Source organism: Lissotriton vulgaris, chromosome 6 (assembly GCF_964263255.1).
Source record: "Lissotriton vulgaris chromosome 6, aLisVul1.2, whole genome shotgun sequence".
In the NCBI taxonomy this organism is placed as follows: Eukaryota; Metazoa; Chordata; class Amphibia; order Caudata; family Salamandridae; genus Lissotriton; species Lissotriton vulgaris.
The window spans coordinates 25,806,506-25,832,965 of NC_141694.1; the positions used below are offsets into that span (position 1 = coordinate 25,806,506).

The 26,460-nt window shown below is 44.6% G+C and overlaps 1 protein-coding gene across 1 annotated transcript in view; it reads left to right on the forward strand.

Moving 5' to 3' along the window:
* Positions 1–26,460, forward strand: part of LOC147706728 (solute carrier family 22 member 7-like) — a 427,251-nt gene that overhangs the window by 178,655 nt on the left and 222,136 nt on the right. The window contains exons 6-7 of the mRNA XM_086925872.1: positions 2,694–2,803; positions 2,892–3,106. Coding sequence (XP_086781998.1) covers positions 2,694–2,803; positions 2,892–3,106 — 325 coding nt within the window. The remainder of the gene's footprint in view (positions 1–2,693; positions 2,804–2,891; positions 3,107–26,460) is intronic.

The following is a 26,460-nucleotide window of genomic DNA, read 5'->3' on the forward strand; positions in this document are numbered from 1 at the left end:
GAACATGAGTGGATTTCTGAATCCTTAAAGGATGTGGAATTAGAAAGTGTAAGGAAGTATGTTATGAATGGTTGGCCTAAAGAAAAATCTTTACCTCAGGATTTGCAACCTTATTTTAAAGTAGCATATGAATTGTCAATTGAAGAGAAAGGGATGTTGGTATGGGGAGACAAATGTATTCCACCTGTTTCTTTGAGGGACAGGCTCATTATGTATGGTCATGAGAAACATTTAGGCCAGACCAATACTAAAAGGAAAATCAGAGATAGTTATTGGTGGCCTGGGATGGATTCTGCCATTATTGCCTGTGTTTGGGAATATGTTGTTTGTTCCTGAAGGTCTTAAAAGGAGGCGGTTCCCCTTCAGCCTGTTAAATTACCAGAATCTGTTTGGTCCTAGCTTGCCATAGATTTCATAGGTCCTTTTGGTGTTCTTCCACGGAAGTTAAGATTTGCTATTGTGGTTGTTGATTATTATAGTAAATGGTGGGAAGTAAAATTTGTAGAAGAGCCAAACACAGCTGGTGTCATCAAGTTTTTACAAAATGTATTTTTAAGAGAAAGTTTTCCCAAACAAATGGTTTCGCACAATGGTGTCCAATTTATTTAAAAAGAAATGAAAAGTTTTCTTGACAACAACGCCATCAAACACAAGTGTGTTGCTTTATATCATCCACAAGCAAACGGTCTAGATGAAAAAATGAATTGCACACTAGTAGAGTGCATGCAGTGGGCTATTCAGAACAAGTTTGATGTCTGCAAAGCTGTTGAAGAAAAGCTGTGGTCACATAGATGTTGTCCAAATGCTGTTTCTGGTCTCTCACCATTTGAAATTCTGCGAGGACACCCACCTGCTTTTAGGTAGTGTCCTGCATAGTTTCGAGAGTGTCAGAATAAAATTGATCACCTGTTAAATGTAGACAAAGTTGTGAGACCCAAAGTGGAAGTACTTCAGGCTAAAATGAAACGTCATTATGACACTTTGCACAGAGTGTAATCTATTGAAAGAGACCTGTGTGTAGGAGATTGGGTTTGTGTCAAAGATCCCAATCATGTTCCTAAAGGAATGTCGAAATTCAATCCTCCAGTCAAAATTAAGGTTGTGACCAGGAACGCAGTGAGAACTAGCAGAAATGAACAGTGGAATAAGGGAAGAGTGGTGAAGGTACATCCTCATGATACTCCATCTCATGATCCTTGTGTTCCATTTAATTCGTCTTTGCATACTCGTGTTGTTCCTCCTTCATCTTCCTATTTTGATATTGATGTTTCTGAGTCCAGGCGTCCTTTTCATCCAGTACCTTAACAAAGGAGTAGTAGACGAAACATTGTTAAACCTTTGAGGTTTCGTGATTGATGTTTTGCTTTGTTTATTTATGTATATTGCTGTCTAATTAATTTAATTGATATGTTTATGCAACATCTTTTCCTTTACTTTTTGTTCTGTTTTATTTATTGTAAAAGAAGAGAGATATTGTGGAGATCTCATGTCCATCACATTCCAGTATTACATCACTGGAATGTAGAATATACTATGTGTATTTCTAGTATAGAGATTCTATGTTAGACAGTTACTTTGAGATTGCTGGAGCTGCGGCTAATAAACTCAGTACATGAAGTATTATACTTCATTACACAATCCTAACGTTCAAGTTAGTGCTACGGTCTTAATGTGTCAATGAACTAGGATTTTTCTAGAATCATCATAGATAGCAAAGTGGATATGAAAGCAGGATGATAGTCAACAGACAACGCAACACAATCCCAGTGAAACCAAAGAAAAGAGCTCTGTAACCCACTGGACTGAAAACGTGTTGACACAGACAGCCCAAAGGTAGGGCATACGCTGGGAAACAGGACAGGACCACCTCAGATGACCTCATCAAAGCCTCTGTCCATAGCCTGGGTTTGTTTCTGGGTTCTTGCCAGTTCGTGGAAGGCTTGGCCCATCAAGGTGCCCTTCACGCAAATACTGTACAGATCTTCCCGGGTAGCCATTTTTTTTCCAAGCTTTTTTCTGTCCAGTGAGGATAAGGAGTATTGTCCACAGCATGGGCCTTGTCCCCAGGCCTTTGGAAAGCCAGCAATCAACAAGGTCATACCTCTGCAAATCTCACTCAGCATTGGTATGCAAAGGTTCCTAAAAGCCCATGATAGAAAAAAAATCCATGGCCCAGATGGCTAGTAATTATCCTTCTTTGGAGGCCCAAGCAGGAAGTCTGAAACAAATAACATGTTGGTGTTTTCAAAGTTGGGATCTTCCTCCTGTCAAGAGTAGGTTAACTGAGAACCTCTGCCAGCTTATTTGCTTTAAGTACAAATAAAAACTGGTGTTAGCACAAAAAATTGACCTGGTGGTATCAGTAGCTGATCACACTCACTAGAAACTGCAAATCATCCAAGAACTAATATTTAGTATATGTAGTTATAAATAAGTGGAGAAGATAGTTGAAGCAGCAGTGATAGGAAAACCCTGATAAAATCCTGGAGAAAAGACAAAACCTGTTGGTAACCTGTTGCAGTGAGTCTGGGTATGTGCGCTTTGGCTACGGAAGAAGTTTATTAAAATAGTTTGACTGTTAATGGATTACGGTATACCTGTGACATGCCCGCCCTGCAGAGTAAGAAGCAGATTTAAATCCAACTAAGAACTTAACGTTGGCCTGTCTTCTTGTTATACGTCTTTGCTCTCAGGTTCTCTGCAAGATCTCAGAAGATGAGAATACAGGAAAGAATTACTCGTTCATAGACTTGTTTAGGACTCCAGTACTGAAGAAGATCTCCATCTGTACAGGGTTTGTGTGGTAAGGACATGCTTTAAAAAATGTGATCTTCCTTTGCTTATTTTTCCAGCAGTGTATTCCAGATGATTGCTTGTCGTATCTCTTGTAGGTTTGGCGTGGCATTCTCCTATTACGGAATCAGCCTTAACATTGCAGGCTTTGGGCTGGACCTATATACAACCCAGTTCATCTATGGAGCCATTGAAATACCATCCAGACTGGGCTTATTAATCTTCCTGAACAAGGGTGGACGACGGCATGTTCAGGCCTGGACTCTACTGATTTCTGGATTCTTAATAGGAATAAATACCATCATTCCACCTTGTAAGTTTCTTTCAAGAGCACAATTATGATAAAGAATCTCTTTTTTCAATTATTTTTATGGACATTTATTATACAGTGTCAAATACATAATAATAAAGGTATCAGGAATTCCATGCAAATGCCAAGAGTCCTCCCCATTACTATGAATTGAATTTAGCAGACTAGTGGTGGAACAACAAACTCCTAGATAAGACTAGTCCTTGTTACTTTTTAAAATACTCTTGAATATGATGATGTCATCCTTCAATCTATGGAACAAATTTGCCGTAGAGGACAAATGAAAAAAAAATTGATTCCGAAACTGCTCATCTATCTTAGATGAGTATTTTGAAGTTCCACATAATTATCTTCTTCTGTATCAACACTCCTTTACAGTTTATCACTTATCTGATTGTGGTTTATTTCTATGACAATGAGTTAAAACAATCACACTTTGCAATAGGACAATGAAACAGAGAGTTAAAGTAATGTAACCTACTTTCTTTTCATCTCCAGCAGACATCTGAATCTGTAACACCATGCATGGTATGGACCTTCCCTCAAGAGATAACCATGTTAGGAAAAAAGGCACACTATGGTTAGGTTTCTTAGCCCAAGAAAATAGTAGGCAATGTACATTTACTCTAACAATGATAATAGTAGGCACCACAGGTGTATCATGTCATTCTTTCTTATGTTTGAAGCATGTATGTTTGAGCATTTTTACCAACCTGAGATTTACAAGTTATTACGCTAGGAACCTTAGCCACCACAATTTATAAGTTATACTTGCACATGCCTATAGGAACAAGTTGCTTTCCTTCGGTAACGCATAGCAGAAAAAGCAGCCACAACCTACTTCTGGTGCAGACACCCTCTCTATGGTTCCTTTGGCCATAAGAGCATGCACTTCTTGACAGAGCAAGGAGAGATGGTCCTCCGTCGATAGTAGGTGGGATGGTGTTCTGACTGACTTTTTCGGCCCTCTTTGGAGGGAGAATGATTGAAGGTGACTCCAGCCTATTACTCCTTTAGTGCAGGGATTAGAACTATAAACAGGGCCTATTCATAAGGCACAGTAATGCACTTTCGTACCCTTTTCCTTAGATCAGGGCTTATAAACTTAAGCTAGGGGATAGATTCATTAGTATTAGTGATAATCCGTCCTTTTGTAAGAGTGTTAGTATACCTTCTATGGAGTTATGCTTATTTCGGGCCTTGTAGGCCTCAAACGTGAGAGACTCCATCTTGCTTTCTGCCCCGGCAGCTCGAGATGCTTCTAGGCCAAGTGTAATGTTTTAGTTTTGAAGTGTTGTTCGCTTGGAGAGAACCGGCTCAGGCTGGCCCTTATCGAAAGACTGTATTTTTCTCCACTCCGAAGACACAACATCAGGCCCGCCGGCTGGGAACGTGTCCTTGGTACGGGGAGGTACAAGAATTTGGTGGGCGGCAGGTTACTGGCCGTAACTTTCCATGAAAGGACAAGCTTCCATATTAGTGAAAGTGTTAGGCAGTGAGTCAGTCAGTCTGTAGGCGGCAGCTAGCCATTAGCATCAATGCCATTAAATATTTCCAGGCAGACAGTCGCCATTTTGAAGTCCGAGAAAGATCATGAAGCTGATACTCTCTGAGAAAGATTGAAGGAGAAGGAGAAGTAGCGCAGAGCGAGTGGAGACAGAGAGAGACAGCAGCTAATAAAGAGGAAGGTTCCAGTGACTTGGAGGAAAGTAGAGACGATCGAGCATAGCGGTGCAGACGTGTATTCGTGACTGCTGAGGTGTGATTCCGAGATGAGCCAAGGAACAGACGAGAAGGGAACCTAGATGACTGTCGAACCCCGACTTCGTGTCCATAAGGTGACGTCAGCCCATATCTTATAGTGTGCACATTCTAACCTTTTACTTTTCTTTGCAGGATATATGTTATAGTATAGTGCTGTGCTAAAATACCCCAGTTTGTGGTATTGGGTTCTCCAGGCCTACATACTCCGCAGAATACCCTCTACACCATAAGAACTGTTGGCATGGAAACTAGAAAATGCAAAAGACAAATTTATTAAGACCCCATGGGGTGGTGGTGCATTCCTACAGCACCCTTCGGCAATGCAAGAAGTATCACACCGAACATCGGTGTAAGTCCTTCTTTTATACAGTTTTACACACATTAAAAGATAGGCGGTACATGGTTACAGAGTTTTAAGTACATATATGGTCATTTTTGGAACACAGCCAGCTCATGGGAGGGGTTACAACACCACTGGTCAGTTGGGCGGAACATTCCTAAGCAATGACTGGTCAGTCGGAACTGCGCATGTGAGGGCTTGACCGTTACTAAAAATAGCCGGTTGCTGGGCAAACTCGAGTGGTCAGTGGTACAGAGGACGGACAAAAGGGCATGCTGACCACGAGGCGACGCATTCTCTAAAATGGCCGCCGTAACATACAAAATGGCGTTTAACAACTATGGTCAAGATAAGGAAATAATGTGTAGCAAAGCTCAACGCTAACTCAGTCATTGTCAAATTACGACAGACGACCCTTTTAGCGTTTAGCTGAAGCTACCTCATAATGGACATAATCAGAATACTCATCTTCTATATCAATGGACATAATCTGGGCCACCTCTTTATGAGTCATTTGTTCATTTTTGGCAAAAGCTCGTCTAGATGGAATACAGGCTGATAGACACATAGAACACAATGCAGGGTCACATTGAATACATAAACATAAGAGGAATAATATTCCAATTATTATACATAGAATCGTCAATAACTTCCAGCCCCATGTACTAAGCATCGACCAGAACCACCCCGAAAAGGTCCATGTACCATTGTCAGGATGTATCTCAGCCGCAATTTTATGTAATTTGGATATGGCATCATACACAGATGGTGAATTGTCTGGCACATAAACACAGCAACTACTTCCGATAATGCGGCATGCCCCCCCTCGATCGGCTAGAACTACATCTAGAACCATCCGGTTCTGGAGCGTTACAATTCTAGAGATCTGAAGCTCCTCAGTTAAATTTCCTAATGCAAAAGCAGTATCATCGGCTGTTTAGAGCAGCTCCCACAAAAGAAAACAAACCCAAATTGAAGTCAACATATTGTTGCAATGCAGTGTCTGTTTGATCTATATCATCAAGAACTACTGCTCTCTTAACTCTGTTCAATATAAAATCGTGATACAAAATATAATCATTGTGATACATAGGCGGAGCAATAAATACAGGGGGCAATACAAAAGAGGTGTAGCACGTTCCTAACCATCCTAAAGGGAGACGATGATAACCTTTATTACCACATATGAAGTACGTATTTCGGGAGGCTACAAATGAAATACCATTCGGGTATCAAAGGTGAGAGTGGTGTTACATTCACTTCTGCCAACTGGGATTGTACCTTTATTACGTATACAGAGATCGGCTTTTGTGTCAATAACATTTATAACATGAGAACTGGACATGTTGATACTTCGATGATTTCTATAAACTCGTGGTGCAGACACGTTATCCGGGCAGTACTCTTCCCATTCAAACTTAGTACCTTCAGCTTGCGGATAGCCGTCTTGATCATTGAAACAAATTTTATTTAAACGAAAAAGCAGCCCCCCTTTTGTTGGCCATCGCAAAGTAAACAGGAGGGTATACCAGGCATTGCAAGACCCATTATGAGAAAACGGGAGTGGGATAAGCGGTGTGCCTCCTTTCTTCTGATGCCCAGGCAACATCCCACATACCCAACAGTTAGAAGTGTTCGTCATATTATGAGGCTGATGCAAAATTTGAATTAAACTATTGTTCAAGTAAGTCTGTCGGTGCCGCTCTTCATGGTACGATAGAGTGAAATGAAAATGTTCAGATGGAGCCGGGGTAGTCGGCAGCAAATGTTCTCGCACAGGCACCACAAGTTCCACTACCCAGGCTATCACAGCTATTACTACAATTGTCAACACAAATAATACAGCACCAAGAATTCTTTTGTCTCGTGCTGCGGAAGACGCCATAGTTCAGAGTTCACAATGTCTCAAAAGTACAATCTAAAAAATAAAAATATGAGTGCTGAGCTCCGAGGTAGCCGTTGTTTTCTTCTCCGGGGTCAAGACGGGTGTCGCTACACTTGGCAGAACTGATCCCCCCCCTTGAAATTCCCGGCTTCCGTTTCACAAACCTGGAGCGGTAACTCAACCAGTCTTGCATCAAAAAAAAAACTTCTTCTTATCGTGGTCACAGATTGTATCTCTCTCGTCCAGAAACAGTGTGGTCCGGGAAGACTCCCTCCGATTCAACAGACGTTACAGCTGGGCTCTTCTCCTCGTCCAAGATGTCTCGGTAGTCAGACAGCGCAGTCGGGCTCACCAGATCCGGAGAGACACGACGGCAGTGAGTAGAGTGCACCCACCGCTTCCTGTTGGTAACTCGCACAGCCGTTCGAGTTGCGAGCAATACCTGCTCGGGGCCACGCCACCTCGGTTCCAAGCTGTTTGTCCTCTCAAACGAGCGAATCATCACATGGTCGCCAGGACGAAGATTATGAGCCTCTCCAATGGAATTGTCAGGGAGCGCTTCACAAACCTGTTGATGAATAGAGAGTAAATCATTTGTTAGTCGTGCCAAATAATTGTTCATCATTATACAAGGCACATCATGTAACAATCGAGGCTTAGGAACTCCCCATATGTTCATCGGCCTTCCAAACACCACTTCGTAAGGTGTGAGGCCAGTTCGGGAATGGGGCACTGATCTAATAGAGAGTAATGCTAACGGCAAGGCATCCGGCCTCTTCAAAGACGTGGATGCCACAATCTTTGCTAACTTTAGTTTCAAAGTAGCATTGTACCGTTCAACAAGACCTGCTGACTGAGGATGGAACACAGCATGAAACTTCTGCTGGATTCCCAATCCCTTCAACACGTACTCTACAATTTTCCCAACAAAATGGGGACCATTATCGCTCCACAAAAATTTGCAAACGCCGTATCGAGGGAAATACTCCTTGAGCAAAACCTTCGCTGTTGTCAACGCTGTATTATCCTTCGTGGGGAAGACTTCAACCCATTTGCTGAAAGCACACACCACCACTAAGACATACTTAAGGTTATTGCAACGCTCAAGCTGGATGTAATCCATTTGCAGTACCTCAAACGGTGCAGTAGGTGGAACGAACCCTCCTTTTGGAGTATGCGTCCCTTTTGCAGGATTGTGCTGTAAACATATCAAACAGGTCTGCACTACTCTCTTGGCCGTATTGGCAATCTCAGGATGCTCCTATACTCGCGTTAGCAATCGAGTAATTGCAAGAGCTCCAACATGTGCCAACCCATGTGTCATTTGGACCATCGCTTGCAAGTAAGCTGCAGGCAATTTCCATCATTCCATATATTTGCTCCTCCAACAACCCTCATCATCCAGCACTCCCTCTACTGCCCACGTTGCAAGTTCTGCTTCAGTCACTGATTTCTGAATGTCTAATATCTCCGCTCTAGCATCGTGCAATCGCTCAGCCTGCGACTTCACCACATACATTGGAGAGTCATTTCGTGACATAGCCGTTTGTCTTGCTATACTGTCTGCAAAAGCATTACCTTGTCCCACTTTATCAGTGACCTTTTTATGTGCACTGCATTTGATTATCGCCACTTTCTTTGGACAAAGTAACGCATTTAGGAGATCACGCACTAGCTCTCCGTGCATAATGTGTACTTCATGCGAAGTCAAAAACCCACGTTCTCTCCAGAGTAGGCCAAAGTCATGCGCTACTCCGAAGGCGTACCGGCTGTCTGTGTAGATGTTCACACATAGGCCAGCACTCAATTTGCAGGCTCTTGTCAAAGCTATCAGCTCCGTTGCTTGGGCCGATTTCTGTGGTATTCGTGCTGTCTCTACCACTGTCTTAAGTGTCGTGATCACATATGCTGCAGAAGTTGTGCCATCTTGCAGCCTTAAACACGATCCATCAACCCACAGTTCCCCATCCACATCTGGAAGTGGCGTATCCTGTAAGTCAGCACGACCCTTTGTTTGTTCTTCAGTCAGGAAAACACAGTTATGGTGTTCTTCCTCCTGGCCCTCTGCAACCGGATACGGCAATAAAGTGGCAGGATTCAGGGTAGCACATCTTTTTAGTGTGATGTGTGGCGCCAGAAGTGTAAGCTCATATCCTGTTAAACGTGCACTCGTAAGATACTGGGTTTTCGTTTGGTTTAACAAAGCGTCTACCTCATGGGGAACTAATACCAACAGTTTGTGTGACAAAACTATTCCCTCACTCTGTTGTATAGCTACTGCTGTTGCTGCAACTGCTCGGAAACACCCAGGTAACCCTCGTGCTACAGGATCAAGAATGGCCGAAAAGTACGCACAGGGCCTCTGCTTATCCCCGTGTGTCTGCACTAACACTGATAATGCGCACCCATCTTTCTTGTGCAAATACAACGTGAAAATCTTTGTGTAATCTGGTGTACCTAACACGGGTGCAGAACAAAGGGCCTGTCTCAATTGTTCAAAAGCATTCTGACATTCATCTGTCCATTCAAGGGGCATTGGTGTAGTTTTGGACAGTAACGCTAACAACGGTTTTATAATGTGCGAAAACCCCATTGTCCACTGTCTACAAAAGGACGTTAATCCTATGAAGGCTCGCACATCTCTCTGAGTTTGGGGGACTGGTGTATCTAAAATTGCTTGAATTCGATCAGATGTTAATGCACGTCCCTCCTTAGACAAAAGATGACCGAGGTAGGTCACCTTTGGTCTATAATATTGTAACTTTTTCCTAGAAACTTTGTGATTATTCTGAGCCAAAAAGGAAAGCAAGGCAAGAGTACTCTCCTCACATTGTGCATAGGTGTCTGCAGCCAACAGGAGATCATCAACGTATTGAATAAGGGCTACTCCAGATCGCAATTCAAATGAATCGAGCTGTCTTTTTAAAGCCTGACTGTAAATGCTTGGGCTCTCTGTGTAACCTTGAGGAACACGACAAAATCTATACGATTTATTTTTTAACGTGAAGCCAAACAGATATCTGCTGTCGGGATGGATGGGAATGGAAAAGAACGCATTTTTAAGATCAATAACAGAGAAAGTAGTAGCAGTGGGGGGGACCAAAGTAAGGAAGGTGGTGATATCAGACACCACCGGGTACTGGGGCACTACAATTTTGTTAATTTCCCTCAAATCAATAATAAATCGATAGATTTTGTCATCAGTATCTTTCTTTAAGATCAGAAGAATCGGGCTGTTACAGACATTGTAGGGAACTTCCTCCACTACTCCTGCAATAATCAAATCCTGAACGATGTGCATCAGGGCGATCTCACCTTCTCTGGATATCTTATACTGCGGTACGCGCGGCAAAGATACTCCCTCCTTGACAGTAATTCGAATAGGCGGGACGAGCATCTGTCCCACATCCGTATCTGATGTCGCCCATAACGTGTGTGGGAGAGAGGCTAACGCTTCAATGTCTTGCATGGTACATAGTCTGCCTGCATCTGGATAATTGTCGTTCAAAATAACTCGCACTCCTTCAGGAGCGCAGCGTATCGTTGCTCGAAAGTACTTGAGCAAATCTATGCCCATAATATTGTCTGGGGTATGCGGCGACAATAAGAATGGGCATAGACCAAAAAATGTATCAATGCAAAATGCAAGAGGTTGTGATAATGGGCTTGGAGAGGGTGTGCCGTCGAACCCTATACATGTAATCATTTCGCCAGACAGGGGAGCCCTTGGAACCAAGTTTTTAGACAAAGCACTACGAGTAGCTCCTGTGTCAACTAAAAACTGATCAGTAGAACCCAAAACGCCCGCTGATACATATGGACCTCTTTGATCTACTGGCACTTCAACCGATTCCACACCCATCCTACGCAATCCTATGCGTGCACATAATCCTGACTCTCCACATTTTCACCCTCCGAGATCTGATACTGATTTTGTCGATCAAAAGTATTTCGTTCATCCTGACCACGACCCCTCGCCTCAAACCTACCACGATCACTTCCTCCACCTCTCGCTCCCGTATAACTATTCCGTGTCCTTCCACCTCCTCGACCACGCTGGCTACGTTGCTCACGAAGCACCGGACAGTCTTCAGCCCAATGCCCAAACTCTTTACAATATGCACATTGGTCCTCAGCAATATCGGTACGACCATACGACGCATTACCCCCTCCTCGCCTGCCTCTATCATTCCCTCTAGATTGCGCACCACAAACCTGTGCCAACATCACCTTCGTCTTCAATTCCTTCGCTTTCTTATCAACACTTTCTTTAGTCTCTAATTCCTGCCGCTCATAATACTGAGCCATAGTTAACAAAGACGCAGGGGTTGCCGTGGTCCAAGAACTTTCACTAGTTTTCAACCGCTTTGCAATCTCCGGTAGGAGATTAGCCACATACTTATCGACAAACAGATGCCGACCCGTATCATCTGTTAACAACTGCCCACTGTAATCATGAAACGCTTCTTCGAAACGTGTAAAGAAGTCAGATACCGACTCATCTTGTTTCTGTTTGCACGAGGCTAACATAGTCCAATCAATCTTTTTAGGGGGGACAAGCGTTTTCAATTTATTCAAAATAGCTGTTGGGAGATCTAAAATCAGTTGGCAGGGTTTACATGCAGGCTCCCTATCCAAATCAGCCTGGCTTATATCTTTCCAATTTGCTCCTAACATTGTTTGATCATCAAATTTACGAATTGCTCTCCGCATATCAGGGGGCAGTATCATCCCAAAGAAAAGATCAATATCAACCAGAGTCATAACGCAAGAAGAAATAGCCCCCTCCACCCCTTCATAAAAGGCTGCCGGATTTTTACGGGGATCGGGTAAAGCGTTTTTCAATGCCATAACATCCGCTCTATTCCAATGAGTATACACCCAATTATATATAAAATACCCCTTTGCATCCCCAGATGTTTTATCATCACTGGTACCTTGCCCTTTAGGGGGAACATACAAAGGTGCAGCTTCACGCATAGGCATAACATGCACTTTAGAACTCTTATCTGCTCCAAAGATAGAATACTCTTTGGATTGCTCCGTCGACCCCGACACGGACTTCCCTGATGCTTTTCGTGCTTCCCGCAATCTGGACGCCTCATCCCGTTACTGGACCAATCGTAGGAAAAAGGCATCCGCATCTGCAATAACAAATAGACCATTACGCATATTCTCATGCTGTACCGATATATCCTCAGGTTCTAAATCCTCTGAATTTTTACGAAATCGTTCAACAACTTCATCTGCAAGGGTACTTAAAAAGACACAACTGTTCTCGTTCTGACCATGTATTCCTTTCAGCATTAATCTCTGACATAGTTATTTTATTCAAATTCAGTTTCCTAGCAAAACTACGCATATCCGCGGCTCTACCAGCAGTTAACCTCGTACTCGCACTATCTTGATCTTCATCACCAAAGTCCTCATCCGGAGCCGTAGGCGAAACGTACGGAGGCGGAGACCGATCTAATAATGAAAAATCATCAACCTCATTAGTAAGGACAGGATAAAACGGACGTCGAATAGGAAAATGACCACTTGTTTGCAAATTACGTTCCCGTGCCTCCCTCTCTTTTTTCTCCTGCAAGTCCTTCTCCTCCAGCTGTAAAGCTTTATCTCGAGCAGCCTTGCGCTGCTCTTTTTCTACCAACGATTCAGAAAAGGGGGTGGTGATGAACAGAGTGTCTGAATTAAGCAGACCACTCTTACCCAGTCCAAAGATCAGGGCTTGATCCATCACCGTTATTTATCTCACTGCACCATCCCAGCTCAGAACCTGGCTATATGCAAATCAGTCTGTCCCTGGCCCAGTGCATCATGGGAACAGGGCAGACTAAACTACGAAGCCAATTCTTCACCAGAAAGGAGACAAGCTACCGGGGACCGGTTTCTGGCATTTCAGCCGTCTTCGGCCCGGCTTGCTTGAATCCTGATGGTGCAGTGAGAAAGGGACTCATGTCTGAGTATACCCTGCCACACCTATAGTGGCCAAAAACGATTCAGAAAAGGGGGTGGTGATGAACAGAGTGTCTGAATTAAGCAGACCACTCTTACCCAGTCCAAAGATCAGGGCTTAATCCATCACCGTTATTTATCTCACTGCACCATCCCAGCTCAGAACCTGGCTATATGCAAATCAGTCTGACCCTGGCCCAGTGCATCATGGGAACAGGGCAGACTAAACTACCACGCCAATTCTTCACCAGAAAGGAGACAAGCTACCGGGGACCGGTTTCTGGCATTTCAGCCGTCTTCGGCCCGGCTTGCTTGAATCCTGATGGTGCAGTGAGCTTGGTAGTTTGGTCTGCCCTGTTCCCATGATGCACTGGGCCAGGGACAGACTAATTTGCATATAGCCAGGTTCTGAGCTGGGATGGTGCAGTGAGCTAAAAAACGGTGATGGGTCAAGCCCTGATCTTTGGACTGGGTAAGAGTGGTCTGCTTAATTCAGACACTCTGTTCATCACCACCCCCTTTTCTGAATCGTTTTTGTCCACCATAAGCTTGGAAGGGTATACTCAGATGTGAGTCCCTTGCTCATTGCACCATCAGGATTCAAGCAAGCCGGGCCGAAGACGGCTGAAATGCCAGAAACCGGTCCCCGGAAGCTTGTTTCCTTCCCAGTATAAGAATTGGCTTGCTAGTTTGGTCTGCCCTGTTCCCATGATGCACTGGGCCAGGGACAGACTAATTTGCATATAGCCAGGTTCTGAGCTGGGATGGTGCAGTGAGCTAAAAAACGGTGATGGATCAAGCCCTGATCTTTGGACTGGGTAAGAGTGGTCTGCTTAATTCAGACACTCTGTTCATCACCACCCCCTTTTCTGAATCGTTTTTGTCCACCATAAGCTTGGAAGGGTATACTCAGATGTGAGTCCCTTGCTCATTGCACCATCAGGATTCAAGCAAGCCGGGCCGAAGATGGCTGAAATGCCAGAAACCAATCCCCGGAAGCTTGTTTCCTTCCCAGTATAAGAATTGGCTTGGCAGTTTGGTCTGCCCTCTTACCATGATGCACTGGGCCAGGGACAGACTAATTTGCATATAGCCAGGTTCTGAGCTGGGATGGTGCAGTGAGCTAAAAAACGGTGATGGATCAAGCCCTGATCTTTGGACTGGGTAAGAGTGGTCTGCTTAATTCAGACACTCTGTTCATCACCACCCCCTTTTCTGAATCGTTTTTGTCCACCATAAGCTTGGAAGGGTATACTCAGATGTGAGTCCCTTGCTCATTGCACCATCAGGATTCAAGCAAGCCGGGCCGAAGACGGCTGAAATGCCAGAAACCGGTCCCCGGAAGCTTGTTTCCTTCCCAGTATAAGAATTGGCTTGGTAGTTTGGTCTGCCCTGATCCCATGATGCACTGGGCCAGGGACAGACTAATTTGCATATAGCCAGGTTCTGAGCTGGGATGGTGCAGTGAGCTAAAAAACGGTGATGGATCAAGCCCTGATCTTTGGACTGGGTAAGAGTGGTCTGCTTAATTCAGGCACTCTGTTCATCACCACCCCCTTTTCTGAATCGTTTTTGTCCACCATAAGCTTGGAAGGGTATACTCAGATGTGAGTCCCTTGCTCATTGCACCATCAGGATTCAAGCAAGCCGGGCCGAAGACGGCTGAAATGCCAGAAACCGGTCCCCGGAAGCTTGTTTCCTTCCCAGTATAAGAATTGGCTTGGTAGTTTGGTCTGCCCTGTTCCCATGATGCACTGGGCCAGGGACAGACTAATTTGCATATAGCCAGGTTCTGTGCTGGGATGGTGCAGTGAGCTAAAAAACGGCGATGGATCAAGCCCTGATCTTTGGACTGGGTAAGAGTGGTCTGCTTAATTCAGACACTCTGTTCATCACCACCCCCTTTTCTGAATCGTTTTTGTCCACCATAAGCTTGGAAGGGTATACTCAGATGTGAGTACCTTGCTCATTGCACCATCAGGATTCAAGCAAGCCGGGCCGAAGACGGCTGAAATGCCCGAAACCGGTCCCCGGAAGCTTGTTTCCTTCCCAGGATAAGAATTGGCTTGGTAGTTTGGTCTGCCCTGTTCCCATGATGCACTGGGCCAGGGACAGACTAATTTGCATATAGCCAGGTTCTGAGCTGGGATGGTCCAGTGAGCTAAAAAACGGTGATGGATCAAGCCCTGATCTTTGGACTGGGTAAGAGTGGTCTGCTTAATTCAGACACTCTGTTCATCACCACCCCCTTTTCTGAATCGTTTTTGTCCACCAAAAGCTTGGAAGGGTATACTCAGATGTGAGTCCCTTGCTCATTGCACCATCAGGATTCAAGCAAGCCGGGCCAAAGACGGCTGAAATGCCAGAAACCGGTCCCCGGAAGCTTGTTTCCTTCCCAGTATAAGAATTGGCTTGGTAGTTTGGTCTGCCCTGTTCCCATGATGCACTGGGCCAGGGACAGACTAATTTGCATATAGCCAGGTTCTGAGCTGGGATGGTGCAGTGAGCTAAAAAACGGTGATGGATCAAGCCCTGATCTTTGGACTGGGTAAGAGTGGTCTGCTTAATTCAGACACTCTGTTCATCACCACCCCCTTTTCTGAATCGTTTTTGTCCACCATAAGTTTGGAAGGGTATACTCAGATGTGAGTCCCTTGCTCATTGCACCATCAGGATTCAAGCAAGCCGGGCCGAAGACGGCTGAAATGCCAGAAACCGGTCCCCGGAAGCTTGTTTCCTTCCCAGTATAAGAATTGGCTTGGTAGTTTGGTCTGCCCTGTTCCCATGATGCACTGGGCCAGGGACAGACTAATTTGCATATAGCCAGGTTCTGAGCTGGGATGGTGCAGTGAGCTAAAAAACGGTGATGGATCAAGCCCTGATCTTTGGACTGGGTAAGAGTGGTCTGCTTAATTCAGACACTCTGTTCATCACCACCCCCTTTTCTGAATCTTTTTCCAAAAACGCAATCTCACGCTTAATACTGTCATATGGTTACTACGTTTCTATATATTGTGTTAAGTTAGCATGTGCTTATTAAATGTTTAAACGCCATATTTTCTTTCTGCTTCGGTTTGCACACGACACCTAATTGTTATTGTAGCTTTCAACCTAGACGAAAGATGTGATTTATTTGAGAATAATATGTTATTGCCCTGGTATCAGTCGTGCTTGGTACACTTGGTACAACTGTCTGCACACTGAGAACTGCACACTCTAAGAATAACCTAACACAAGGTTGCTGAAGGCCTGATCCTCGTTAGTCATAACACAAATAATGTTGCTGCCAACTTTGGGCTCTACGTGGGTTTAAGATAGAGTTACAGGGAATGAAACAACACACTTGATGCTGAGCATGCAGAGAGCTGGTAGCTGTTGATGTGATCTCCTCCTACTGAGAATTAGAGGTATGGGTCCGCCCTGCTAAGAACCCAGATGAGACCTTCTTAGATATAATATAATATGCTAATTAGGGTGCGCGAAATATAGGTGATACAGAACTCTATAGATTTTTGCATCATAACATGCTATCACCTTTTGCTTACTATGGATTAGTGACTATGCTGCTGACTCTGATTTTTATAATATGTATGTTGATATTATACAAGATACTGCGTTTGAGAATGCTGCATTGAAAAATAAACATTTCAAACTTGCACGTGTATTCTTTGCCTCCCAGTTTCGGTTTGGAATGATAATATAATGAAAGAGTGTTCATGTGTTCCACGATACCTGAGGTACTCTAAGTTCATGTTCTGGATTGTCTAAGTCATTGGTAAGTTATTACTACCGATGAGACACTGTAGCTAGCTTGGTAAGGGGATTTCTGAAACAAAGGTGAGTTGTGGGTCACCCTAACTCACCCAGGTTCTAGATCTCTGTGCCCAGTTCTGTGGGAGAACGGAAACCCTGCTACATGGCGCCCATACGTTGATTGGCCTTAAATCATGACACTCGAGTAGTATATCATTCAAACCTTAACGCCTTCATTCCCGTTTCCGGAAAACGGCAGTGTCGGAAAAACCTACCTATTTTTGAAATAGGTCTTTTCAAGCTTGAATCTATCTAAAACGGTTTCTTTGAATTACTACCCAGTTGTGCTACAAAGTTATCTTTGTGTTTTCACTTTCCTGTGCTGACATGGCACAAGCCGTGGACATCCCGCAGCATAGTCGCATTGCGGTGCGTGACCATTTGCGGATGTATGATGTTCCTGTGGAAGGCTTGGCTGTGGTTCTGGTGGTGAGTGCGGAACATGCTTACCCGTACGAACTTTTTTATTCATGGGTGTTATTTCCGGCAGTGAACGCTAATACTGGTGTGTTCCACTCATACACTGCTTCGGATGTACCAGTTGCGTACGCTCCGTACAGGGCATTGGAAGTTCCTATTGATGCTTGGCAGCATGGAGTTTGGTTTGGTGGTGCCCTACCGCACGCTTTAACCGCTCCGAGGTTAGGTCCTTTGTCCATTCCGGGCACTCCTTGGCCCGCTTTGGCTGGATTTATTCCTCACCCTCAACGTGCCACTTGTAACGTGGCTGATCTGCGGCGGCTTCATGAAGTCGCGGTGGGAGTGATTAGAGCGCTTGTTCATTACACTAGCCGTAATGTTCATGCGCGGCCCCTAGGGGCGCACAGCTTCGTGCAGAACATGCTGGTCTGAAAATCAATCCGGTCATGGTAAATTCCGTGATGGGTAAAAAGCCCCAGGACAAGGATGATTTTCCGTTCTGGCTTGCTGAGAAATTCGGCCAGCTGGAAGTTGTGTTTCCCAACACGAGTCCGGGTGATAAACACCGGATTCTTACACTAAGTTTGCCGAAAGATTTGGCTCCTGAACTTGTTGACTGTGAGACCTGGGGCAAGACTTTTGCAGCGGTCTATTCGAGGTGCTATGGCTCCCCGTCTGTGACCAATCTAGGTGGGGTCCTTAAACGTGTTCAAGACGAACACGGACCAGAGTCGGCTGTTGCATTGGGTATGAGCCTGTGTGGCTCCTTTCATGTGGTTTGCGATCTGATCCTTGCGAATGTCAAGGGGGATGCAGTGAACTTTCAGGTTGCTAACGCATTGGCGTTGGTTCCCGAGGCCGAACGACCCCGACGGTTAGCAAGGATAATTGTAGCTGCTTACAAAATGGTTGGCCGCAATGCAATGGGGGTTAAAGCTTTTCCTGATAAAGAGAAGAAGCAGCCCCAGGGTCAGACATCGGAAACTAGTGGTCAACAAAAGTCCAAGAAACAAAATTGGCCTAAAAAGCAGAATCAGGGTAAGCAACAACAACAACAAACACAGGTTTCTGTTCCTGCGTCTCTGTTGCCTGCGCAGTCGGATCGAGTTTATGATTTGCGTGACCGCGCGATGATTAAATCGCCTGAGAGGTTTCAGGCTTCTGACCAACGCTCTCCTCGTTCCTTTCAGGACTCATCGGCTCCGTCAACCGGTGGTGGAGGGGGCGGCAGGGGCCGGGGTGGCCAGCAAGGACGTGGTCAGCCCCGCCCGCGTGCCGGTGGAGATCAGCAGGAAGGCTCTACGCCCAAGAGACCACAGTTTGCCACGAAGAAAGTCGCTGCCCTGACCGCGCATCGTTATGCCCCAGATAGTGAGAACGCGGCTTCGGAATCTGACGTGGGCTCTGACCTTGCTGGACAGCGCAGCAGAGATTACCATAGTGAGAGAGGCCCTCCGTCCACTGTTGAAGGTGACAGCGACTGATTCTTATGTTGTGATTGAAACTGCTGATACGCATGTTGCTCCCCCTGAACGTCTTTTTGAAATTGTCCTGTTAATTGAAGGTGACATGCAGCGAACTGTAAAAGGGGTATTTTGGGAAAATCTCTCGTCTACGTATGACATTTTGCTTTCGGAGGCTGACTGGCCCCCACCTTTTGTTCTCGCAGCTCCGCGAGGGGAGGAGGTAATCCTACCCAGCTTCGCGCACACTGTGCCGAGAGTGGAGGCGCTGCATTTTGCAGAAGAGTGGGCTCTGGCGCTTGCGCCGGCTGTGTACCGCAATCAGTGTGGCTGGGATAAATTGTCACCAAGCCACGAAATTCCTTTACGGTCTCAGCCACAGCCTCAACCTCAATATCCCATACGGCGTGAAGCCAAAGCTTTAGTCGCAGCTATCCTTGAACAATTGGAATATCAAGGTGTAATTGAAACGTGTGTGTCACCGATGAATAACCCCCTTTTTACTGTAAACAAGCCGGACGGCTCATATCGTTTGGTTTTGGATTATAGGCATTTGAACTCGCATTGCCGTAACTGTGCAGTACAGAATACTCATGGCTCTGCGTTAGTGAATAGTCTTGAGCGTAAACGGTTCAAAACCACGCTTGACATTTCCAATGGTTTTTATGCCCATAGATTAGACGGTCTAAGTTCCCAATGGACCAGTTTTACATGCGGCGGTGTGCAAAAAATGTTTAGGCGACTCCCAATGGGCTACAAGAACAGTCCTGGAGTATTCTCCGCCCGCATTGTCTCTCTTCTGGAGGGCTTCGACCCAGTTGCTTGTTCGTATGTGGATGACATTCATCTCACAGACGACAATCTTTGGGAGCATCTGTGTCGGGTAAATAGCATAATTTGTAACTTTGCTGACATAGGTTACAAGTTTAACTTTGCAAAGTCGCACATTGCAGAGTACACAGTGTTGTTTCTAGGTTACGAGCTTAACAACGAAGGGAAGGGTTTAGCACCCCACTTCCTGGAGAAATGCGCACAGTTGCGCTCTCCGACAACACTGAAAAAATTACAATCTCTACTGGGCTTTCTGAATTTCGGGAGGACATACATTCCGGAATATGCCCAGCGTATCAAGCCTTTGTATGCTTTGATACAACCATCTTTTTCCAAATCATGCTGGCTGCCTGAGCATTCGGCCATTCTGCAGTCTTTGCAGGCTGATTTGCACGCTTCTGAATACTTACAGACTCGTGATAACCAGACCAACCTGGTGATAAGGATTATCCCTGGGGCGGTGGGTTTCACGTACCTGACTTTTAATGAAGGAGATACAGTACCTATTGCTTACAAGTCACACTTGTACACTTCGGCTGAACTGCGATTTTCCACTGTAGAAAAAGTTTTAACGGCTGTGCAGATGGCAATTCTTAAGGAACGTGCCCGGTCACAAGGAAAACGCATGTTGGTTGTTACCCTGTGTCCTGCATTAGAGGCGGTTACGAAAGCCAGTGTACCGAATTCCAAAGCTTTGCACTCTCGGTGGATTCAATGGGCTGCATCCTTGACGTCCCAGGATGTCACGTTTATTTTTGATGCCACTTTACGGTCGCAGGAGTATTTACAGTATGAATTTGTTCATCCTGCTCCATTAGCAATGCGGCCGTTGGAGGATTTCCATTGCATGGATTTACACTGATGGTTCGGCGCAGGTTGCGCATGGCTCTATACATGCCTACGTTTCCGCTTGCGCCATTGTGGTCGGTGCCATGGTGAACGATGAGTTCAAGTCCAGTGTCGTGCACACGCAGACGCTTGGGGACTGCACCGCACAATTAGCAGAGCTTCGTGCTCTGATGCTTGCAATGGAGTACGCAGATCTTAGTGTGACGACTTTGATCGTATGTGACTCTTACTACTGTGTCCAGTCTTACAATGAGAACTTGTTCTTTTGGATTCAAAATGAATTTCGTGACTCCAAAGGTAGCACAATAAAACATAAAATGATCTGGGTCCGAGTGGCGGAACTGAAAGAGAAGCTGCCACTCGTGTTTGTGATTCATACTCTCGGTCATCAGCGCGTGGGGGTCCACGCTGTTGGCAATTCGCTTGCTGATGAAGCAGCGAAGTCAGCGGTATCAAAATACTTAGTTGCAGCGGTCACGAGGTCCAAAAGCAAAATAGATGATGACATATTGGCAGCAGTTGCTGCAACGGAGAAGGGAAGTAAATATCCTGCGGGGTTCCCTTCTAAATACACATACCACTTAAGTCCCGATAAGGTTCCTTATGTGAAAATCCCTGAAGTTGGCGAACGTCTAGTTCCCAACTCGGATCGCAGAGCTGCCTTGATTACAGCGGCGCATGAAGGTGTGGCGTCTGCGCATGCGGGCGTCTCAGCCACTGTAACTCAGCTACAACAAAGATTCTGGTGGCGGGGACTGTACAAACAGACGCGCGATTATGTTCTTAAATGTGACATTTGCCAGCAGATTAAACCTTCGACTGCTGCGCGTCCGCCTCAGACACAGTTGTACATCTCGAATAAACCGCTTGGATGCGTTTATTTGGATCACTGCGGTCCATTTTCTTCTGAAACTGCATACAAGTACATCTTAGTAGCAGTAGATTCATGCACACGCTTTGTGTGGGTATGGCCACATCGGAGCGCTGATTCACGTACTGTCATTAAGGATTTGCGAGTCTTTGTGGGAATTTTTGCCTGTGGTACCTTCCATTCCGATCAGGGTCCGGCTTTTGCCTCTAAGGCGTATAAGGATGCTATGGTTTCGATGGGGGTCCAAGTCAAATTTTCGAGTCCCTACAGACCTGAGGGTAATAGTGTAGTTGAACGAATGAACCGCGACTTAAAGCAATCTTTGACAGCTCGAGTTATAGGCACTGGCGGAAACTGGTTAGCCCACCTCATAGGCGTGCAGCGTGCGCTTAATAATCTCCGTAGAAGGTCTCTGGGTGGGCGGACCCCATACGAAATGCTCTTTGGTATCAAGATGTATGTACCTGACCTCGATGGTCTAGACAGCAAGGCCCAGGCCACGGCCTTTGACGTAGATGAACATTGCAATGTTTTACAGAATCTACAAAAGACCAGAGACAGTCTTGCAAAGGAACATTTGCCCTCCACATCGGATGATGCGCTGCAGATCCCGGTAGTTGGCTGGCTACCCCAAGTTGGAGAACTGGTTCGAGAGAAGATCGATAACAAGAAAGAGTTTGGTCCCTCATATCGAGCACCGGTTTGAGTTCTTGGAGTGAAGGGCACAAGAACAGTCATTTTACCACCACTTCCAGGTCGTAAGGAAACAGATTTATTTCTATTGACAATGTCAAGACACACAGGGTGGCCGATTCTTCATAGCATGACACCGGCTGTATCCTGTCCTTCCATGGTGAGGCACTCTGTGCTGGCTATTACATCTGGCGCAGAACAGGAGGTGTCCCTCGAGATGCCTGCCATATCCAGTCCTTTATTAAATACTATTCCTGTTACTAACATTGATGAGTTGAACTACACCTATCCTGCTGATTTATCGATGCCTGATTTGAATACCCGTTTGGCCGACCAGTCCAGATTCTCTTTTGACTCTGTTTCGGAACCTTCAAAGAAACCCTCAAACATTGCAAGATATGCCACGTTGTTTAAAAAACATTTTTTAATTCCCCCTTGGACATACATTTGGTTGATCCTCTTTTCATTTTATCTTTTTATGTCAATTGGTTTTGTGTTTTATTTTTTCCGCCTGATTGATGGTCACTACGTTAAAGAAAGAACAGGAATTCGGTACCTTAATGGAACTTTGGCCCCTCTTTCCTCTTCACATTCTGCGCACAGACTGAAACGAAACTTAAATACAGTTAACATTACTGCTTGGTCTGTCCTTGATGGGATTGTGTGGGATGCGGTTAGGTTTCAGATACATGGGCCCACTGAAGTGATTAATGTTCCAAATGTGCTTAGAGTAAACATGGGAGATGTAATTAAACAGAATATATGTTCTGATGATTGGGATATTCAGGCCGTAGAAGCATTATTCTCTGATTTGAAGTATTATGCTGCCTTCGATGCTGAGGATCTGTACACAGATTCTATTAATTATGGTGATTTGTTTTGTTTTCAACACTATGGTAATCATTTTTTACATAAGACAAATTCCAGGAGGGTTGCTGTAAATTATACACAATGGGAACATTGCCCTGCTCCATTCGGTGGCAGTTCCAATACGTTTCTGAAAAAATACACATATTTTACAGACTTTAATCAATCTAATCCCGAGTCATTTTATTTTAAAATGACACAAAAGTCCATGTCCAAAGTTAGACTTACCGATACAAAATTGCTGTTTTCGAAGTCCTTTCTAGACAGGTTGGCTGTAGATGGCTACGAGTTTTGGAAAGGAACAATTGACCTTAAATCGGTTTGGGGTACCAAAGATTGGCAGGTACAAGGCACTGAGGCTTTGCACCGTGCACGTCTCATCCCGAATCACATGTTGTTTTTAAATTCATCCATTTTCCAAACAACATGCTTTGGATTGGCTACTTCTAAAAAATTAAATACACCGACCATCCCAGATTTAGAGGAGTATACAGGTTGGGGTAATTTTACTGATTTGTCCTTTCATGAGTTGCAAACTCTTTTACACAATTCGTCCTTTAACATTTCCAGTTTGGATTCCAAGGGTTGGCTGGTGTGGCATAGAAGTGCTGATTCTTGCCAACGCCGTTTTCTGGGTTTGGCTGAGGGGTTCACAAAAGTCAGACTCGATCCCCGTTTTGAAGAAGACTATACTGTCACGACTTATTCTGTGGGGAAGCTGTGTCAGAATTGGTTACAACATTCCACATAAGCTGCAGTTAAACTACATCTGTCTCTATTAAATGATAATGTGGATTTGAACGATTTTATAAAAGGCCCAGCTAAAGGTAGATCTAAACGATGGCTGTATGCGATTTACAATGAAATTTGGAAAGTTACCCAGGTTGAGGCTGCTAAACGCCTGAGAGCTATTGATCAAGCAAATTTAGAAAAGGTGCTTGCAGTTGTTGATAACAGCATTAACACGCTTTCTTCCCGAATTTACACGTTAAACAATATTGTGTCTTCTGTTGTTGACATTGTACATGATGAAGTGTCCGTGTTATATCATGGTCAGAATCAATTACGTTCTGTGATGCAGTTTGCTTGGACACTACAGACTCTTAAGTCTGGTCGAGTGCCTTGGAATTTTATGAACGTCTCATCACTATTTGCCCCATTTAATCTAACTGAGAAACAGCGCATGCTATCAATGAGAGATGCAACATTTTCTATGTTACATATTGAAAAATTAGAATCCCTGCCCTTTTCTGTGGCTGAGGTGACTGCTGCTACATGGCTTATCCATGGTGTTATAACCTTACCTTTTGCTTTGTATAAATTTACAAATTGTATGAAATATATAGCCATTGGGCGATATGAACCATTAGGCAGCGCTTTCCTCCATGAGACATGGTCTTTACCATACACTTATAGATGCCTAAAGGAGGGAAATGAAGTGAATCTGAATGGTGAAGAATGTACACAGTCGCCTGACCGCTCACTGAGACACATCCAGTTGCATGGTTCTTGTAATCAGGACAAACCTAATTTGGCCTGTGTTTTGAAAGGGACACCAGATCCTGCAATAGTTCCCACGTTCACTTTGTTGTCCAACGGAAGTTATTTACTTTTGAATAACGAGTTTTGTTGTGGGTTAGAGGCCGGTATCGCTTATGTGGTTACCGTGTCAGAAAGGGTGGTTTGCTGCAAGAATGTGTTATATCTACCCACGCATGGGAATTCAGATGTTTTAATTTGGCCAAGAATACCAACCTTGAGAGCTGAGTTCAATGGTTTAGGCCGTATAAGAGCCCTATTGTCTCAAAAGCAGGTGGCCCTGAGCTCTGCCCGCGAAACTTATGTCCTTCACATAGCAAACACACGCACAGAAGTACAGGCACTTTTAAGTACTGATTTGCCGTTTCATTTCTGCGAGCTGGTTCATCAAATCTTCAATGCCTCCTCCACAACGAGCCTGGCTCATTTTTTTAAAATGGTTAGCAGTGGTCTCGTGACTACATTTGAAAAAGTATTTGGTATTATCCCTGCGTTCTTTCATTCTATATTCGCTAGCCTGTTTGGCGGATTTCCTGTTTTGCTGGCTTTGGCTGCAGGCGTTCTGGTGATATTTTATTTTATAAAACATGGATGCCCATCCTGCGCAAGGAAACGCTCAGCCCCTACTGATGCAGTTTCGCAACCGGATGCTGGATTACTATGGCCCCTTGCCGCTTGCGACTTTAAGCACGGCTTTTGGATTATCCTTCAGATTTTCCTATTTCACATGTGTCCAGCCCGTGTTTCATTGCCTGAGCTGTGATTTCGACTGGGCCATTGATTTGTGTCTCTGTTTACCGACTTCTCCTGACGTCAACTTTGATCAGCTGATGAACCCCGTAGTGGCTCACGAGCTGGTCTGTTCTGGCGAAAGGGTTATGGCTGTGGCAGCGATGCATGGACTAATGGGTCAGTGGGACATATTCGCAGCGGTGCATGACTTTCTGGCACAGAGCGTTCTCGAGAACCCACTGAGTTGTCCTCTGATGTTGCTAGAGGAATCGGTGTTGGAGGAGCACGTATGTTCTTTCCCATTGCTTAATTGGATGGCTGAACTGTTTTCGGATGATTACAGTGATTTCATGTTGGAAGCTGTAGCTACCTATTTTGCATATTCATTCAACCATGAGTGACTTTGAAGACTTCCATCATTATGGCACGTGACTTTTTAGTAATTCTGAATGGTGCCTTTTTCAATACGAACATTCGATTTTTTCATATGTTCTAGGCCTATTAACTGAGAGTAGGCCTTAAGTTCGACTTTTTATATTTTGTGTGGCCACTGTAGGCATTCATACATAAATTTTGTTTTTAAATTTTACATACATTTGCATACATTTAGCTTGGCTCAATATCATTGAACTCTGCTTTCATGTCTTGCCTCTCATAGAGTATTGGCTTATATTTTTTCTTTTTTAACCGTCCTCGGATCATTGGGGGGTGTCATATGGTTACTACGTTTCTATATATTGTGTTAAGTTAGCATGTGCTTATTAAATGTTTAAACGCCATATTTTCTTTCTGCTTCGGTTTGCACACGACACCTAATTGTTATTGTAGCTTTCAACCTAGACGAAAGATGTGATTTATTTGAGAATAATATGTTATTGCCCTGGTATCAGTCGTGCTTGGTACACTTGGTACAACTGTCTGCACACTGAGAACTGCACACTCTAAGAATAACCTAACACAAGGTTGCTGAAGGCCTGATCCTCATTAGTCATAACACAAATAATGTTGCTGCCAACATTGGGTTCTACGTGGGTTTAAGATAGAGTTACAGGGAATGAAACAACACACTTGATGCTGAGCATGCAGAGAGCTGGTAGCTGTTGATGTGATCTCCTCCTACTGAGAATCAGAGGTAAACATTTCAAACTTGCACGTGTATTCTTTGCCTCCCAGTTTCGGTTTGGAATGATAATATAACGAAAGAGTGTTCATGTGTTCCACGATACCTGAGGTACTCTAAGTTCATGTTCTGGATTGTCTAAGTCATTGGTAAGTTATTACTACCGATGAGACACTGTAGCTAGCTTGGTAAGGGGATTTCTGAAACAAAGG